We start from the raw sequence: 17907 nt of genomic DNA on the forward strand, positions 1-17907 counted from the left end.
TGCGTCTTGGACTCAAGCTCCAAACCCTCATGTTTTTTCATGAGAACCTGAAGCTCCTGCTGCACCTCGCCGACCTGGGCCTCAAGTTTCTCTCGCTTGGTGCACTCCGCGGCCGTTTTCTTTTCGGCCTCAGACAGCGCCTGCTTGAGGGTCGCCACCTCAGTTGTGGCCCCTACAATAAGCAGTACAATCCTGTTATTCTTTTTGCAATCAAGCCTTTCTATAGGCACTTTTTCTGTAAGGTATTTCTTACCTTCTTTCTCCTCGAGCTGCCGTTTGGCAAGGCCGAGCTCTTGCTCGGTCCGCTCGAGGCCCTGTTTCAGGGCACCCACCTCCGCAGTCAGTGCGGCGGTGGCCAGCAGCGAAGCCTGCATACGCATATTGACTCTTTGTTGTTAGACTCCTGTGAAATTTAATAGATCCTCTATTCGGCTTTTCTTTCCGAACGCCAAACAGAGCATCCGGGGCTACTGTCTATGCGGTTATATTTTTACATATTTTTTACTTACCTCGAAGCCTGTTAGAAGGCTAGCGCAAGCTTCACTCAGTCCGCTCTTGGCGGACTGAACCTTCTGGATCACCGTACTCATAATAGTACGGTGCTCCTCGTCGATGGAGGCGCCGTCAAGCACCTCCAGCAGATTGTCCGGCACCTCCGGTTGGACAGAGACTGCCGGCTCAGAAGGCTTACTCCTCTTGGAAGGAGTTCGCCTACGCGCGGACCGGAACTGTTGTAGATTCCGGTGCGGTGTCCGGCTCAAAGCCGGACTTGGAGCCCTGGGGGGTCTTGTCCCCTTCACTCCTGGAGTCCGGGAGGTTGCCTTGCGGCTCCTCCGGGACCACCTCCTCCTACCCCGGAGCTTGTCGCGACGCCACTTCGGCGTCGTTTGCAGTGCAGGGGGAGGTAGCGGGCGGAACTGAGTTCACATCCGATGAGTCCAGGGAGCCGCCCGACGATTCGTCGAGTCCGGTCCGGGGCGGGCTGCATAATTATATTCGACATTAGGGAAAGCTGCGCAACAAAGGAACGTCATGAGTTACTCTGATATCTGAACTTACAGTTTCGCCGGACGCTTGGCCCTGTCTGGCCACTCCTCTTCGTCCTCTTCGGCGTCGGGGGAGTAGTCCGGCAGAGGGGTCTTCCTCTTCTTGGACCCTTCGGCCTCCCCCGTTGGGGCGGCCTTCCTCTTCTTTCCTTCCCCCGCTGGAGGGGGAGAGGTTTCTTATTCCTCCTCCTCGTTTTCACGGGAGGAGTGCGTCTCGGACTCGTCGGACGACAAGTTCGACACCACCATATTACGGGAACTCTTTCGAGTCCCCGTGGCCTTCTTCTTCTTGGCCTTCTTCTCCGGCACCACATATGGCGCCGGGACCAGCAGCTTCGCTAGTAGAGCTGGGGCTGGGTCTTCGGGCAGCGGAGCCGGACAGTTAATCGGTCTGGATATCGCCCACCAAGCCTGTCAAAGGTAAGGGAGTTTAGATCCCGCATAGAGTCAAACTATGGAAAAAGCTTAACATCCTGTAAAAGGTGTAGATGGCTTACCTCGTTAGCGTGACGCTGCGAGCTATATCCGCGGTCCTCGGAAGCGGATGCAGGAGCCTCGACGCCCTTGAATAGCATCCTCCAGGCGTCTTCGTACGTCGTGTCGAAGAGCCTGCTGAGGGTTTCATGCTGCGCCGAGTTGAACTCCCACAGATTAAAATCCCGTTGTTGGCACGGGAGGATCCGACGGACGAGCATAACCTGGATTACATTAACAAGCCGGACTGGCTTGTTCACCAGGGACTGGATGCATGTTTGCAATCCGGTCACCTCTTTTTCGTTACCCCACGACAGGCACGTCTCCTTCCAGGACATAAGCCGTGTGAGGGGTCCGGATCGGAACTCGGGGGCTGCGGTCCATTTCGGATCGCGCGGCTCGGTGATATAAAACCACCCGGCTTGCCATCCCTTTAGGGTCTCCACAAAAGAGCCCTCGAACCATAGGGCGTTGGCCATCTTGCCCGCCATGGCGCCTCCGCACTCCGCCTGGATGTCGCGCACCACCTTGGGCTTGACGTTGAAGGTCTTGAGCCAGAGGCCGAAATGGGGGCGGACGCGGAGGAAAGCCTCGCACACGACGATAAACGCCGAGATGTTGAGGATGAAGTTCGGGGCTAGATCGTGGAAATCCAGGCCGTAGTAGAACATGAGCCCCCGGACAAATGGGTGGAGTGGAAAGCCCAGTCCGCGGAGGAAGTGTGGAAAGAATACTACCCTCTCATGGGGCCTTGGGGTGGGGAGAAGCTGCCCCTCCTCGGGAAGCCGGTGCGCGATGTCCTTAGACAAGTATCCGGCCTTCCTTAGCTTTTTGACTTGGCCCTCCGTGACGGTGGAGACCATCCACTTGCCTCCCGCTCCGGAAATTGCTGGAGGAGGTTGAGGTGGGAAGTGCGGGCTTGGGCGCTGGAGCTCGAGTGCGCAGGAGATGGATAGGCAGAGGAGGAAGAAGGCGTAGGTAAAAAGGTGGATCCTTATCCCCTTATATGGGCGGATGCGGTTGTGCGTCCCCACCTGCCTAGTAAAACTCACTTGCCTCCCAAGCACCATGATAAGTGGCGCGGTTGGATTACCCACGTCCGTATTGATGAGAATCCCGTAAAAAGGGGGTACACGATCTCTGCTTTGACAAGACGTGCCAAGGAAACCGCCTCGCAAAACACGCTGAGGTGTAAAAGTAGAAACGATTCGTAAAGGACTTGGCCGTAGTGTGATGGCGCACTGCCGAATACGTCAGCAGATTTGATTTGTGTTAATATTATTCTCTCTATGGCAATATGTGGAAACTTATTTTTGCAGAGCCGGACACTACACTTGGTGTTTACGATCTTCTATGAAGGACTTGGAGGAGGAACCCGCCTTGCAATGCCGAAGACAATTTGTGCGCCGGACTCGTCGTCATTGAAGCCTGGTTCAGGGGCTACTGAGGGAGTCCTGGATTAGGGGGTGTTCGGGTAGCCGGACTATACCTTCAGCCGGACTCCAGGACTATGAAGATACAAGATTGAAGACTACGTCCCGTGTCCGGATGGGACTTTCCTTGGCATGGAAGGCAAGCTTGGCGATACGAATATTCAAGATCTCCTACCGTTGTAACCGACTCTATGTAACCCTAACCCTATCCAGTGTCTATATAAACCGGAGGGTTCTAGTCCGTAGGACAACTTCATCAACTCCATAGACAACAATCATACCGTAGGCTAGCTTCTAGGGTTTAGCCTCCTTGATCTCGTGGTAGATCTACTCTTGTACTACCCATATCTTCAATATTAATCAAGCAGGAGGTAGGGTTTTACCTCCATCAAGAGGGCCCGAACCTGGGTAAAACATTGTGTTCCCTGCCTCCTGTTACCATCCGGCCTAGACGCACAGTTCGGGACCCCCTACCCGAGATCCGCCGGTTTTGACACCGACAATGTCCTTGGGACATGGCATCTTCTCAATAGCATCAACCTTCGCTTTATCAACTTTAATACCTCTTTTAGAAACTTTGTGCCCCAAGGTAATACCTTCATTAACCATAAAGTGGCACTTTTCCCAATTCAAGACAAGATTAGTTTCTTCACATCTCTACAAAACTCGATCAAGGTTGCTCAAGCAATCATCAAAAGAAGATCCATAGACAGAGAAATCGTCTATGAAAACCTCGCAAATCTTTTCACAAAAGTCAGAGAATATAGCCATCATGCATCTTTGAAAGGTAGCAGTTGCATTACATAGACCAAAAGGCATATGTCTATAAGCAAAAGTACCAAAAGGGCAAGTAAAAGTAGTCTTTGATTGATCTTTGGCTGACACAGGTATTTGAGAGAAACCAGAATAACCATCTAGAAAGCAAAAGTGTGTATGTTTGGATAATCTTTCTAGCATTTGGTCGATAAAAGTTAAGGGATAATGATCCTTTTTAGTTGCCTTATTTAATCTGCGGAAATCAATTACCATCCTATAACCTGTAATAATTCTTTGAGGAATCAATTCATCTTTATCATTAGGAACGACAGTAATACCTCCCTTCGAAGGGACACAATGGACAAGACTTACCCACTGACTATCAGCAACGGGATAGATTATACCTACCTCAAGGAGCTTTAGTATTTCCTTTCTTACCACTTCTTTCATTTTAGGATTCAACCGTCGTTGATGATCGCGAACTGGGTTAGCATCTTCTTCCAAATTAATTTTATGTTGACATGGAGTGGGACTAATGCCCTTAAGATCATCAAGAGTATACCCAATAGCAGCACAGTGCTTCTTCAGAGTTTTCAATAATGTCTCTTCCTCATGCTCTGAAAGGTTAGCACTAATAATAACAGGATATATCTTTTTCTCATCAAGATAAGCATATTTAAGAGTATCAGGTAGCGGTTTAAGCTCAAACACGGGATCACCCTTGGGTGGAGGAGGATCCCCTAGGATTTCAACAGGCAAATTGTTTTTCAGAATAGGCTCCTGTTTAAAGAATACTTCATCTATTTCCCTTCTTTCATTCATAAACATGTCATTTTCATGGTCTAGCAAATATTGTTCTAAAGGATCACTAGGAGGTACGGCAATAGAAGCAAGACCGATAATTTCATCCTTACTAGGTAATTCTTCTTCACGGTGTTGTCTACTAAATTTAGAAAAGTTAAATTCATGAGTCATATCATCTAAACCGATAGTAACAACATCCCTCTTGCAATCTATGGTAGCATTAACAGTGTTCAGAAAAGGTCTACCAAATATAATGGGACAAAAGCTATCTTGTGGGGAACCAAGAACAAGAAAATCAGCAGGATATTTAGTTTTCCCACACAAGACTTCAATATCTCTAACAATTCCCATTGGTGAAATAGTATCTCTATTGGCAAGTTTAATTGTGACATCAATATCTTCTATCTCAGCAGGTGCAATATCATGCATAATTTCTTTGTATAAGGAATAAGGTATTGCACTAGCACTAGCACCCATATCACATAAGCCATGATAACAATGATCTCCTATTTTAACAGAAATAACATGCATGCCTACCACCGATCTGTTTTTATCTTTAGCACAAGGTTTAGCAATTCTAGCAGTTTCATCAAGGAAATGAATGACATGCCCATCAATATTATCAGACAAGAGATCTTTAACAATAGCAATATCAGGTTCAACTTTAATTTGCTCATGAGTTGTATAAGTTTTAATATTGCTTTTATGAACCACAGTTGAAGCTTTAGCATGATCCTTTATCCTAACAGGGAAAGGTGGTTTCTCAACATATGCAGTAGGAACAATAGGATCATTATAAGTTACAATCTTTTCTTCAACTTTAATAGGTGTAGCTACTTTTACTTCTATGGGAGGATGATATTTAAACCACTTCTCCTTGGGGAGATCAACATAAGTAGCAAAAGATTCACAGAAAGAAGCTACTATCTCAGAGTCAAGTCCATATTTAGTGCTAAATTTACGGCAAACATCGGTATCCATAAAAGATTTAACACAGTCAAAACTAGGTGTCATACCTGACTCCTTATCTTTGTTGAGGTCCCAATCTTCAGAGTTGCGTTTAATTCTTTCCAATAAGTCCCATTTGAATTCAATAGTCTTCATCATAAAAGAGCCAGCACAAGAAGTATCAGGCATGGTGCGATGGTTATCAAAAAGCCAAGCATAAAACTTTTGAATAATCATTTTTCTTGAGAGCTCATGATTGGGGCATGAATATAACATTGATTTAAGCCTCCCCCAAGCTTGAGCGATGCTTTCTCCTTCGCGAGGCTAAAAATTATATATATAATTGCGATCACGATGAACAAGATGCATAGGATAAAACTTCTGATGAAATTCCAATTTCAATCGTTTGTAATTCCAAGACCCCATATCATCACATAGCCTATACCATGTCGATGCATCTCCCTTCAAAGATAAAGGTAAGACCTTCTTATTAACAACATCTCCGGGTACACCTGCAAGCTTAAATAATTCACAAACTTCATCCACATACATTAGATGCTCATCAGGATGTTTTGTTCCATCTTCTAAAAAAGGATCAGCTAGCAGTTTTTCTATCATCCCCGAAGGAATTTCAAAGCAGACATTTTCATTTTCAGTAGGTTCTGTAGGTTGAGGAGCAACTCTTTGCTCTACTGGTCGGGGTGAAGATACCCCGAACAAGCCCCTCAGAGGATTACTTTCCATAGTAACAAGTGACAGTAAATTTCAGCAGACTATATAAATTTTTCCTTACCAAATTCCACCTACCAAAGGCGCTTCACTCCCCGGCAACGGCGCCAGAAAAGAGTCTTGATGACCCACAAGTATAGGGGATCTATCGTAGTCCTTTTGATAAGTAAGAGTGTCGAACCCAACGAGGAGCAGAAGGAAATGATAAGCGGTTTCCAGCAAAGTATTCTCTACAAGTACTGAAATAAGTGGTAACAGATAGTTTTGTGATAGGATAATTTGTAACGAGCAACAGGTAACAAAAGTAAATAAAGAGCAGCAAGGAGGCCCAATCCTTTTTGTAGCAAAGGACAAGCCTGGACAAACTCATATATAAAGAAAAGCACTCCCGAGGACACATGGGAATATCGTCAAGCTAGTTTTCATCACGCCAAGAAATTAGCGAGCATTACTAATTTGAGGTGTGGCAGTTTTGATTCTTAAATTGGATATGTTTTCTAAAGAAACCAAGAAATACGATGATCTCATGAATAGAGTTGTTGTGACGCCCAACTCGAGCGCGACAGAATAGGGGGCTCGATGGGCCCACTCGGCAGTTTCGCCAATCCGCAAGGTCAGTGGTCAGCTGTCGTCACGCCCAGAATTTAGCTAGTCTTACTAATTTGAGGCGGTTTTGATTCTTAAATTGGATGTTTTTTAAAGACGCCAAGAAGAGTGATGATCACGTGAATGGAGTTGTCGTGGCGCCATGCCCAAGCGCGACAGAACAAGGGGCTCGATGGGCTCGCTCGGCAGTTTCGCTGACGCACAAGGTTAGTGGTCCTGGTGTCATCACGCGAAGAAGTTAGCGAGAGTTACTAATTGGAGCCGTGGCGGTTTCGAATCTTAAATTGGATATGTTTTTAAAGACTCCAAGAAACGCGATGATCACGAGAATGGACTTGTCGCGATGCACAACTCGAGCACGAGAGAACAGGGGGATCAATGGGCGCACTCCGCAGTTTCACCGATGTGCATGGTCAGTGGTCCAGTTGTCACACCAAGAATTTAGCGAGCGTTACCAATTTGAGGCATGGCGGTTTTGATTCTTAAATTGGACATGTTTTTAAAGACATCGAGAAGCGCAATGATCACGTGAATGGACTTGTCATGATGCTCAGCTTAAGCGTGACAGAACAAGGGGCTCAATGGGCCCACACGACAGTTTCGTCGATGCGCAAGGACAGTGGTCCAGTTGTCGTCACCCCACGAATTTAGCGAGCGTTACTAATTTGAGGCATGGCTGTTTTGATTCTTAAGTTGGATATGTTTTGTAAAGACACCAGGAAGCACGATGATCACGTGAATGGACTTATCGCGACGCCCAGCTCGAGCACGACAGAACAAGGGCTTGATGGGCCCACTCGGCAGTTTTTCGGATGCGCAAGGTCAATGGTCCAGATGTCATCACGCCAAGAATTTAGCGAGCGTTACTAATTTGAAGTGTGACGGTTTTTATTCTTAAATTGGATATGTTTATTAAAGACACCAAGAAGCGTGATGATCACGTGAATGTACTTGTCACGACAGCCAGCACCAGTGCGAGAGAACATGGGGCTCTTGGGCCCACTCAACAGTTTCGTCGATTCGCAAGGCCAATGGTCCAGTTGTCGTCACGCTAAGAAGTTAGTGAGCGTTACTAATTTGAGGTGTGGCGGTTTCTATTCTTAAATTGGATATGTTTATTAAAGACACAAAGAACCGCAATGATCACGTGAATGGACTTGTCACGATGCCCAGCTTGAGCGCGACAGAACATGTGGCTCGATGGGCCCACTCGGCAGTTTCATCAATGCGCAAGGTCAGTGGTCCAGCTGTCGTCACACCAAGAATTTAGCTAGCGTTACTAATTTGAAGTGTGACAGTTTTGATTCTTAAATTGGATATGTTTTTTAAAGACACCAAGAAGCGTGATGATCACGTGAATGTACTTGTTGCGGCGGCCAGCACTAGTGCGAGAGAACATGGGGCTCGCTCATTGATTCGCAAGGTCAGTGGTCCAGTTGTCGTCACGCTAAGAAGTTAGCGAGCGTTACTAATTTGAGGCATGGCGGTTTCTATTCTTAAATTGGATATGATTATTAAAGACACGAAGAACCGCAATGATCACGTGAATGGACTTGTCATGATTCCCAGCTTGAGCGCGACAGAACAGGGGACTCGATGGGCCCACTCGGTAGTTTCATCAATGCGCAAGGTCAGTGGTCCAGCTGTCGTCACGCCAAGAATTTAGCTAACGTTACTAATTTGAAGTGTGACGGTTTTGATTCTTAAATTGGATATGTTTTTTAAAGACACCAAGAAGCGTGATGATCACATGAATGTACTTGTCGCGATGGCCAGCACCAGTGCGAGAGAACATGGGGCTCGTTGGGCCCACTTGGCAGTTTCGTCGATTCGCAAGGTTAGTGGTCTAGTTGTCGTCACGCCAAGAAGTTAGCGAGCGTTACTAATTTGAGGCGTGGCGGTTTCTATTCTTAAATTGGATATGTTTATTAAAGACACAAGGAACCGCAATGATCACGTGAATGGACTTGTGGCGATGCCCAGCTCGAACGCGATAGAACAGGGGGATCGATGGGCCCACTCAGCAGTTTTGCGGATGCGCAAGGTCAATGGTCCAACTGTCATCATGCCAAGAATTTAGCGAGCGTTACTAATTTGATGTGTGGTGGTTTTGATTCGTAAATTGGATATGCTTATTAAAGACACCAAGAAGTGTGATGATCACGTGAATGTACTTGTCGCGATGGCCAGCACCAGTGCGAGAGAACATGGGGCTCGTTGGTTCAGTAGGTTGAGGAGCAACTCTTTGCACCAAAAGTGATGTACTGCATAATAAAGGATTAGCTAGCAGTTTTTCTATCATATCCGAAGGAATTTCAAAGCAAACATTTTCATTTTCAGTAGGTTCAGTACGTTGAGGAGCAACTCTTTGCTCTACTAGTCGGGGTGAAGATACCCCGAACAAGCCCCTCAGAGGATTACTTTCCATAGTAACAAGTGACAGTAAATTTCAGCACACTATATAAATTTTCCTTACCAAATTCCACCTACTAAAGGCGCTTCACTCCCCGGCAACGGCGCCAGAAAAGAGTCTTGATGGCCCACAAATATAGGGGATCTATCGTGGTCCTTTCGATAAGTAAGAGTGTCGAACCCAACGAGGAGCAGAAGGAAATGATAAGCGGTTTCCAGCAAGGTATTCTCTGCAAGTACTGAAATAAGTGGTAACAGATAGTTTTGTGATAGGATAATTTGGAACGAGCAACAAGTAACAAAGGTAAATAAAGTGCAGCAAGGAGGCCCAATCCTTTTTGTAGCAAAGGACAAGCCTGGACAAACTCTTATATAGAGAAAAGCGCTCCCGAGGACACATGGGAATATTGTCAAGCTAGTTTTCATCACGTTCATATGATTCGCATTCGGTACTTTGATAATTTGGTATGTGGGTGGACCGGTGCTTGGGTACTGCCCTTACTTGGACAAGCATCCCACTTATGATTAACCTCTATTGCAAGCATCCACAACTACAACAAAAGTATTAAGGTAAAAATGACCATAGCATGAAACATATGGATGCAAATCAGCCCCTTACGAAGCAACACATAAACTAGGGTTTAAGCTTTTGTTACTCTAGCAACCCATCATCTACTTATTACTTCCCAGTGCCTGCCTCTAGGCCCAAATAATGGTGAAGTGTCATGTAGTCGACGTTCACATAACACCACTAGAGGAGAGACAACATACATCTCATCAAAATATCGAACGAATACCAAATTCACATGACTACTAATAGCAAGACTTCTTCCATGTCCTCGGAACAAACGTAACTACTCACAAAGCATAAACATGTTCATAATCAGAGAGATATTAATATGCATATAGGATCTGAACATATGATCTTCGACCAATTAAACCAACTAGCATCAACTACAAGCAGTAATTAACACTACTAGCAACCTACTAGCACCAATCCCGGACTTGGAGACGAGAATTGCATACAAGAGATGAACTAGGGTTTTGAGAGGAGATGGTGCTGATGAAGATGTTGATGGAGATTGCCCTCTCCCGATGAGAGGAGCGTTGGTGATGATGATGGCGATGATTTCCCCCTCTGGGAGGGAAGTTTCCCCAGCAGAACAGCTCCGCCAGAGCCCTATATTGGTGCCGCCAAGGTTCCGCCTCGTGGCGGCGGAGTTTCGTCCGAGAAGATGGCTTCTTATTTTTTCCCATCGAAAGACTTCGTATAGCAAAAGATGGCCACCGGAGGGCCACCAGGGGGCCCGCGAGGTAGGGGGCACGCCCAGGGGGTAGGGCACGCCCCCCACCCTCGTGGGCAGGGTGTGGCCCCCTGGTGAATCTCTTCTGCTGGGTATTTTTTTATATATTCTGAAAACGTCTTCTGTGAAGTTTTAGGACTTTTGGAGCTGTGCAAAATAAGTCTCTAATATTTGCTCCTTTTCCAGCCCAGAATCCCAGCTGCCGGCATTCTCCCTCTTTATGTAAACCTTGTAAAATAAGAGAGAATAGGCATAAGTATTGTGACATAATGTGTAATAACAGCCCATAATGCAATAAATATCGATATAAAAGCATGATGCGAAATGGACGTATCAGTAGTGGGCCCCCTAGCCAGCCTCCATGCCCATCTTCTGGTATATAAGGTCATTTTCCCTAGAAAAAATAAGGAGAGGACTTCCAGAATAGAGCGCCGCTGTCTCGAGGCTGAACTTGGGCAGGAGTGTAGGGGAACGTTGCATGGCAAACAAAAAAAATCTACGCACACGCAAGATCCATCCATGGAGATGCATAGCTATGATATGGGAAGAGCATCTACATACCCTTATAGATCGCTAAGAGGGAGCGTTTATCAATGCGGTTGATGTAATCGTACACCCTCACGATCCATCACGATCAAGTACCGGACGTACGACACCTCCTTGTTGAGCACACTTCAGCTCGATGACGTCCTCGCCTTCTCGATCTAGCAAGAGAGGTGAAGTAGTAGATGAGTTCCGGCAGCATGACGGTGTGGTGACGGTGGTGGTGAAACTATTCCGCAGGGCTTCACCAAGCACAACGGACGTGGACGGAGGAGGAACTATAACTAGAGGGGGAGGGGCCGCACATGGCTTGTGAATCATGGTGTGTGTTTCCCCCTCCCCTCCTCTCATATATATATAGGTGGAGAGGGAGAGGAGGCTGCCTAGGGAACCCCCAAGGGGTCGACGGCCAGCCTTAGGACGCCTACCTTAGACGCCCCTTCCCTTCTGTTGGGGATATAACCCCGAGGTGTGACCCGCCCAGGAGGGGCCAGGTTACACCGTTGGCGACTCATGGCAAAGGGCCCAAGCAGGCCCAAGAATACAAGACATGAAGACGGCGGCTCATAAGCAAGCTTACTGAAGGCCCAAGATCCGGAGGTGACTCGAGACCCGAAGGTGTGAGCCGCCCGATGTTGACTTGCTCTGTAAGGCAAGGAAATTGGAACCGGGGCCGATTACGTTGTGTGACCCGACCCGGACTCTTGTAAGCCGCTGTACCTCGTCCTGTGTATATAAAGGCGAGACCCGGTGGCATGTTAAGTCAAGAAACAGTTGATCGATAGCTAGGTCAAGCGTAATCGCTCCCTTGTAATCGAAACTCAAGCAATACAACTAGAAGCAGGAAGTAGGCTTTTACCTCATTGCGAGGGGCTGAACCTGGGTAAACTCATGTGTCCTTTGTCCCGTTCAACCCCTTCGAGCTAACCGACGTTGCGATGGCTCCACACCCTAGTCCTTTCACAAGGGCATCTTCCGTGACAAAACCACGACAATTGGCGCCCACCGTGGGGCCAGAGCAAGGTGGTTTCGAGTTCTTGAAGGGCAACTTCTCAGGGATCAAAGGATACGACGTGGGCTGGATGACCAAGAGTCGCCTCGGCAAGATCTACATCGACGATGCTGGCTGGGGCCCTGAGGCCAACTCAATCGAGTACGGGTACCGGGTCCCCTTCAGCGGAATTCACGTCTTCATAGACAAGATCGGCGAGTCGTAACACGAGCCGAACACCTGCGCCGACGTCATCGAGACGGCTCAGCGCGCGCGACCCGCCAAGGATCAACCCGGCCGAAAGCGCGTCTTTGTGGGTTTTGTTCATGGGCGGATCTTGAGGAAGGATCTGTATCTGGTGGAGAGACGGCCATCTATTCAGGTGATGAGTCCTCGACTAGAGAAACCGAATCAATCTATCAGCTTCAAGACCGCGGGCTCAGGGGCTATTCCGATGGTGACAATATTCCGGATCCCTATGAGCCACCGAGTAGGGCTGCTGTTTTTATGGCTGGTACGCAGCCGATGCTAAATTCATCAATGGCCGCGGCTATGCCATCCGGCTCAACTGCTGATGCGATAGCCGGGGTGAGCGGCTCTGTACGGCCGCCAACTCAAGTTTTATCTGAGCTCTTGGAAGCTTTGGCGACTTTGTTAGCTACAGAGGTAACTCCGGCATATCAAGCACAACATAATGCAGAGGTTGCGAAGGTGCGAGACAAGGTGGCCAAGGCCCGAGAGGATCTTATTGCAGAGAATGCCAGGATGGCAACCGAGCGGGCTTCGTTGGAAGCTGAGTCACAACGGATAAGAGCAGAGGCATTTCGTGTGAGTCTGGATCAGAATGCGTCCAATGGTGTTCTTCGAAGGAGGCACCAGAGCCGCTTACCTTCACAGTTTGAGGGACGAAATCTTTTCAACACACCCAGGGCAGGAATGAGTAACCTGCCCGGTGTAACCCGTGCTGCTGAGGCGCCAGGAACCGGAGCGACGACTCAGCCTCGTGTGCCAGACCCGCCCCGTATGGATCTGACCCCGCCTCAGCGGGTTCCGACACCCTTTGGCCATTATTCTAACCCGGGTGGACAACATGATAGCAGCGGCTACACGGCTGGCGGCTATCCCAATCGAAAGCGAGTCTCCGATTGCGATAGAGACCCGGGACACTGTGGAACTTCTACAAAAGGCTGTGGCACTGCAGGCGGCTTATCCATACAGTCGGGAGCATGTTCACTCAACTCTCGCCCCGAGTCGAAGTTATAGCCGGCGCATTGAGTCGTCGACGGTTTCTAGCAGTGAGCGGCATCGTAACCCGCCTCGTAATGATGACCCGCCACGAGATGACCATATGCCAAACAATGCTCACGCCCTTGTGGATCAGGCTAGGGCCCGTCGTGAGGCGGAATTGGCGGCTCAATTGGGGGCTCATCAGCAATTTCCAGTCAACCCTTCGGCGTCCATTGAAGCCGGGACGACTTCCAGGACAGTTGGTGTGCCCCACCCCTTCAACCCTTCGGCGTCTATTGAAGCTGGGACGACTTCCAGGACAGTTGGTGTGCCCCACCCCTCGGTGAAGTTTCTTCCTCACCTCCAAGTGGGACACCGCAACTCGTTGCCGCTCGCAGTGTCGTCCCTGGATCCGGCGTGGCCGACGCTCGTCACTGCTGCTCCTCACGTCGCCCCCACATTCGGTCTCGTGCAAAGCAGAAATTGACTGACGCGAGGAAAATTTTCAGGCACAAGAGATATAGCAAAAACCGAACCGTATTAGCTTGATATACTTTAATAAATTTTCCTCTTTTAGGGAACGCCAAATTTGCCTTCTTTAATTAATAAAAACAGAGAGAAAAAGTTACTGCAAAGTGTTTTTGCGCGGCTCCTCCGTTCAAATTTCGATCCCCGCACGCGGAAACGGAACAAAGAAACGAAAAAAGACGCGCCAAGCTGGTTAGAAAAGCCTCTGCGCTCTGATTGGTCGATTGGACAGTGCCACGGATCGCTCCCCTCCTCCCCCCTCCCGCGACGCTCCCCGCGCCCAATATAAAACCCGCGCCCTCGCCGCCGTCCCAACCCACCAAACTCAGAGCATTCCTCCGATCCAGCACCGCCGCCGCCAACACCACACCTCGAGAGTCCTCGCCGCCGGAGAAGTAGCAAGCGAGATGGCCGGGAGGAAGGGCGGCGAGAGGAAGAAGTCCGTGACCCGCTCCGTGAAGGCCGGGCTCCAGTTCCCCGTCGGCCGCATCGGGCGCTTCCTCAAGAAGGGCCGCTACGCGCAGCGCGTCGGCTCCGGCGCCCCCGTCTACCTCGCCGCCGTCCTCGAGTACCTCGCTGCCGAGGTAACCACATGTCTCCTCCCTCCTCGAGCGTCTCTTCTCCCCTCTTCTTGTCCTGCGGACTGATCGATTTCGTCTGAATCGCAGGTCCTGGAGCTGGCCGGCAACGCGGCCAAGGACAACAAGAAGACCCGCATCGTGCCGCGGCACCTGCTTCTCGCCGTCCGCAACGACCAGGAGCTCGGCAGGCTGCTGGCCGGCGTCACCATCGCCCACGGCGGCGTGATCCCCAACATCAACCCCGTGCTGCTCCCCAAGAAGTCCGCCGCCGCCGAGAAGGAGGCCACCAAGTCGCCCAAGAAGAAGGCCGCCGCCAAGTCCCCCAAGAAGAAGGTCGCCGCCACCAAGGAGTAGCCTCCCCCATTGCCAAGGCCTAGTTCCATGTCTCTCTGTTGGTTGGATCTTGTATGTAGTATAGTGCTTCGTCTGGAAGTGCAAGCTGGTAGTCTGTAGTGTAGTGGCCCTTTCATCGGATCTCGATGAGCAAGGCTGGCATGGCATTGTGTCTGATTTACTTTCTGGGAATGGCTAAAGAAAGATGCAATCCTTTCAATCTTCAATTCTCTTGTGGATCAATGGCTGAAATCAATCTTGTGAATCTTTGTCACTTGTCTTTGCCTCGGAAATATTTGGTGTGGATCTGAATTCTGAAAATTGCCCCATGTGTTCTTGGCCTACTGAAGCATGGTCCTCAACTTCATCCAGCCATGTTTACATAAGTCACCAACTTATAAGTCAAAAAATAAAAAAAGTGACTTATTTTGCCAAACGGACCCAACTTATAAGTCACCCAAGTCATAAGTTGCTCCACTCCAATTTAAAACTTATAAGTCAGCCCCTTTTGTGTGGGTCCCATCACATTTACATAAAAAGACAAGGTGGGAAGGTGTGGTCAGATGATAAGTCAGATGGCAACCAAACAGACGTGACTTATTGAAACCAAACATGCCCTAAACTTCTTATCCCAAATGGATAGTTGGTCAGAGAGGTTTTGTAAAATTCCAAGAGAGGAGAGAGTAGTTTGTTTTCCAAGAAACCTTAGTGTTGAGCCCTACTGAAAGAGCCAAGGTGCTAGTAGGAGGGGTCTCCTCTTCGGGAACTACGTTCGCGGCGGCAACAACTTGACTATAGGCATCGTCAACAACAACATCGCCAAGGCCACATACGTCGTCAAGGTGGCCACTGCCGTGAGCGGGCTCACGGTCTCCGATAAGGGGGCCACTACTTCCGTCGAGACGAACACCGGCCAGGAGGGCCGGACTCAGGAGACTGTGGCGCCTACCCCGTCGGGTGCGCCGCTTGGTTAGGAGGACCAGGCGGGCGCGCTAGCTGATCCTGGCGGACGGGGCCAGGAGCAGTGGCCGAGCTACAACAAATAAGCTGGGCAGGCCAAAAAAAAATTGATGCTAAGCCATATAGTTAAGTAGGCATTAGTCAGTGAAATTTCAGGTTTCTGTATAGGGAAACTGGTATCGAGATGATGTTGTCAAGTAAAATTTGAAGAAAGAAAGGAAATTTCTTATGCGCTAGCTGCCTAGTTCTATGGTCTTGTGCTCGTTGCCTGGGTAGCTAGCCGCTGGCAGCCGCCATGGCCACGCCCGCCTTGGCATGCATGGGAATGGGATGGGTCACCGTCGGCGCTGCTACACGCGGTGGCTGGTTGTCTGGCTGTTGGACCTCTCCGTCTCCAAGTGGCTTGGCTTAGTGCTGAATCGGGGCATAAAGCTCATAGCTGGATCCAAGGCAGTGCTTGATGATGGATGCGAAGGAGACATGCACTGCTTGGTTAGTTTGCTACTGGATTAAGCTGTTACATGTACATAAGAGTATTATTTTTCTCTGAAGCTGGGCGGGCCACGGCCTTGTTTTGCCCTCAAGAAGCTCCGCCAGTGGCCAGGAGGTCCAGGGCCGCGTGACCATGCCGGAGTCGCGCCAGAATGCGGAGGTTGACCAAAGTCAACTTTGTTATGATCCTGAACATGCCCAAAGCACACATGCATGTAACTTGGCCATAAGTGCTCACGCACAGGTGAAGCCCAGAATAACTCAACCGCATGGAGTTGATGCTGGCGAGCTTCTTTTTCAGCCGGGGGTGTTGGAGGCGCTGTCTAGCGCTGTTGCAGCAAGAATCGCTACAGCCGGGGGTGATACGGAGAATAATGCTCTACCCTTTAAATTCAATGCAGCAAAAAATCATATGCGAGGCAATTCAAAAGAGAAAGAAAAAAAGAAAGGGGGCCCAAACAGAGCTGAGGATGCTCGCAAGCAAGTGCTAGGGAAAAAAAGGGGGCATTCTTTTGGGGCTTATCCAAGGGGCAGTGACTTAGAGTTTTCTTTTGAGAAAGAGATGGATAGTTATGAGCGCATCTTATATGGTGATGTAAACGTCTCATCCAAACGGGTGTGCACGGGTAGAGTTGTAGCTGTCGAGGATGAGGAGGGCGGGGTTACACATGTTGCAAAGGAGACGGATGAGAAGGAGGAAGAGTATGCGCCGCGAGGTGGGGAATCAGTTGGCGAAGACAAAGATGAGATTGGCACATCGGCGGCCTCCGAGGAGGAGGACCGCCGGGCCAAATGAAAATCCTAGGCTGGAACTGCCATGGTATGCTCTCCAACACGGCAGTTCATGAGCTTCTGGATCTACAGAAGTGTACAAGGGCAGATTTAATTTTCCTTTCTGAATCCCATTTGAATAATTGTAAAGCCGATGAGCTTCGTCGCGTATTAGGTTTTGATTCTATGTTTGTAGTGGAAAGTGATGGTAAGGCCGGTGGCCTCGCTTTGTTTTATCATGAGTCCAATAAAATTGAGTTGAACTATGTTTCGCCCCATTTTATTGATATTGTTTTTATGTATGAGAATGTGGTTCAGTGGCGGTTCATGGGCTTTTATGGTCACCCGAAATGGAATGAACGCCATCTATCTTGGGATGACATTCGTAATCTACATAGTAAGAGCAACCATCCTTGGGTGGTTTTGAGGGATTTTAATGAAATTTTATACCCCTCGGAAAAAGAAGGTGGTGTAGCTAGACCACTTGGTATGATGAGAGAGTTCCGTGAATGCCTAACGGATTGTGGGCTGGATGATCTAGGCTATTTTGGGGACATGTTCACTTGGATGAGAGGCGAAATACGTGAGCGCCTTGATCGTGCAGTCTGTAACTTAGCATGGGCAAACAAATTTCCACGAGCGGCAGTTATCAATGAAGAACATGTTCATTCTGACCATCGCCCAATCGTACTGGATATGGAGTATTGGGATGAAAAAATCTTTAAAAGCCAAGAATGGCGTGTTAAACAATTTGAGGCGAGATGGTTGAAGGAAGAGACGGTCACTGAAATCGTTAAGGCATCTTGGGAGAAAGCAAAGCTAGCAGGTATTGGACCCTCACTTGCTGACCGTACGAGAGCAGTGCATGCCGATCTACATACTTGGGACCGGGAAACGCTAAAGAGACCAAAGGCGAGAATTAGAAAATTAAAAAAAGAGTTGGAGAAACTAAGGCGTGGCCCATTGAAT

The 17907-nt window shown here is 48.7% G+C and overlaps 1 protein-coding gene across 1 annotated transcript; it reads left to right on the forward strand.

Annotated features, from left to right (window-relative positions):
- The first annotated feature begins 14102 nt into the window (after positions 1–14102).
- On the forward strand, positions 14103–14942 carry LOC119319559 (protein H2A.6-like). Its single transcript, XM_037594022.1, has 2 exons — positions 14103–14385; positions 14470–14942. The coding sequence occupies exons 1-2, from the start codon at positions 14209–14211 to the stop codon at positions 14734–14736; spliced, it is 444 nt and encodes a 147-aa protein (XP_037449919.1). The 5' UTR covers positions 14103–14208; the 3' UTR covers positions 14737–14942.
- Positions 14943–17907: the final 2965 nt, after the last annotated feature.

The sequence above is a fragment of the Triticum dicoccoides genome, chromosome 6A (genome assembly GCF_002162155.2).
Source record: "Triticum dicoccoides isolate Atlit2015 ecotype Zavitan chromosome 6A, WEW_v2.0, whole genome shotgun sequence".
Lineage (NCBI taxonomy): Eukaryota > Viridiplantae > Streptophyta > Magnoliopsida > Poales > Poaceae > Triticum > Triticum dicoccoides.

Excerpts from the sequence above, each read along its gene's own strand:
- LOC119319559 (XM_037594022.1), top strand. The coding sequence starts at position 14,209 with ATGGCCGGGAGGAAGGGCGGCGAGAGGAAGAAGTCCGTGACCCGCTCC. Across the intron at positions 14,386-14,469 it reads TCGAGTACCTCGCTGCCGAG|GTCCTGGAGCTGGCCGGCAA; the intron begins GTAACCACATGT and ends TCTGAATCGCAG.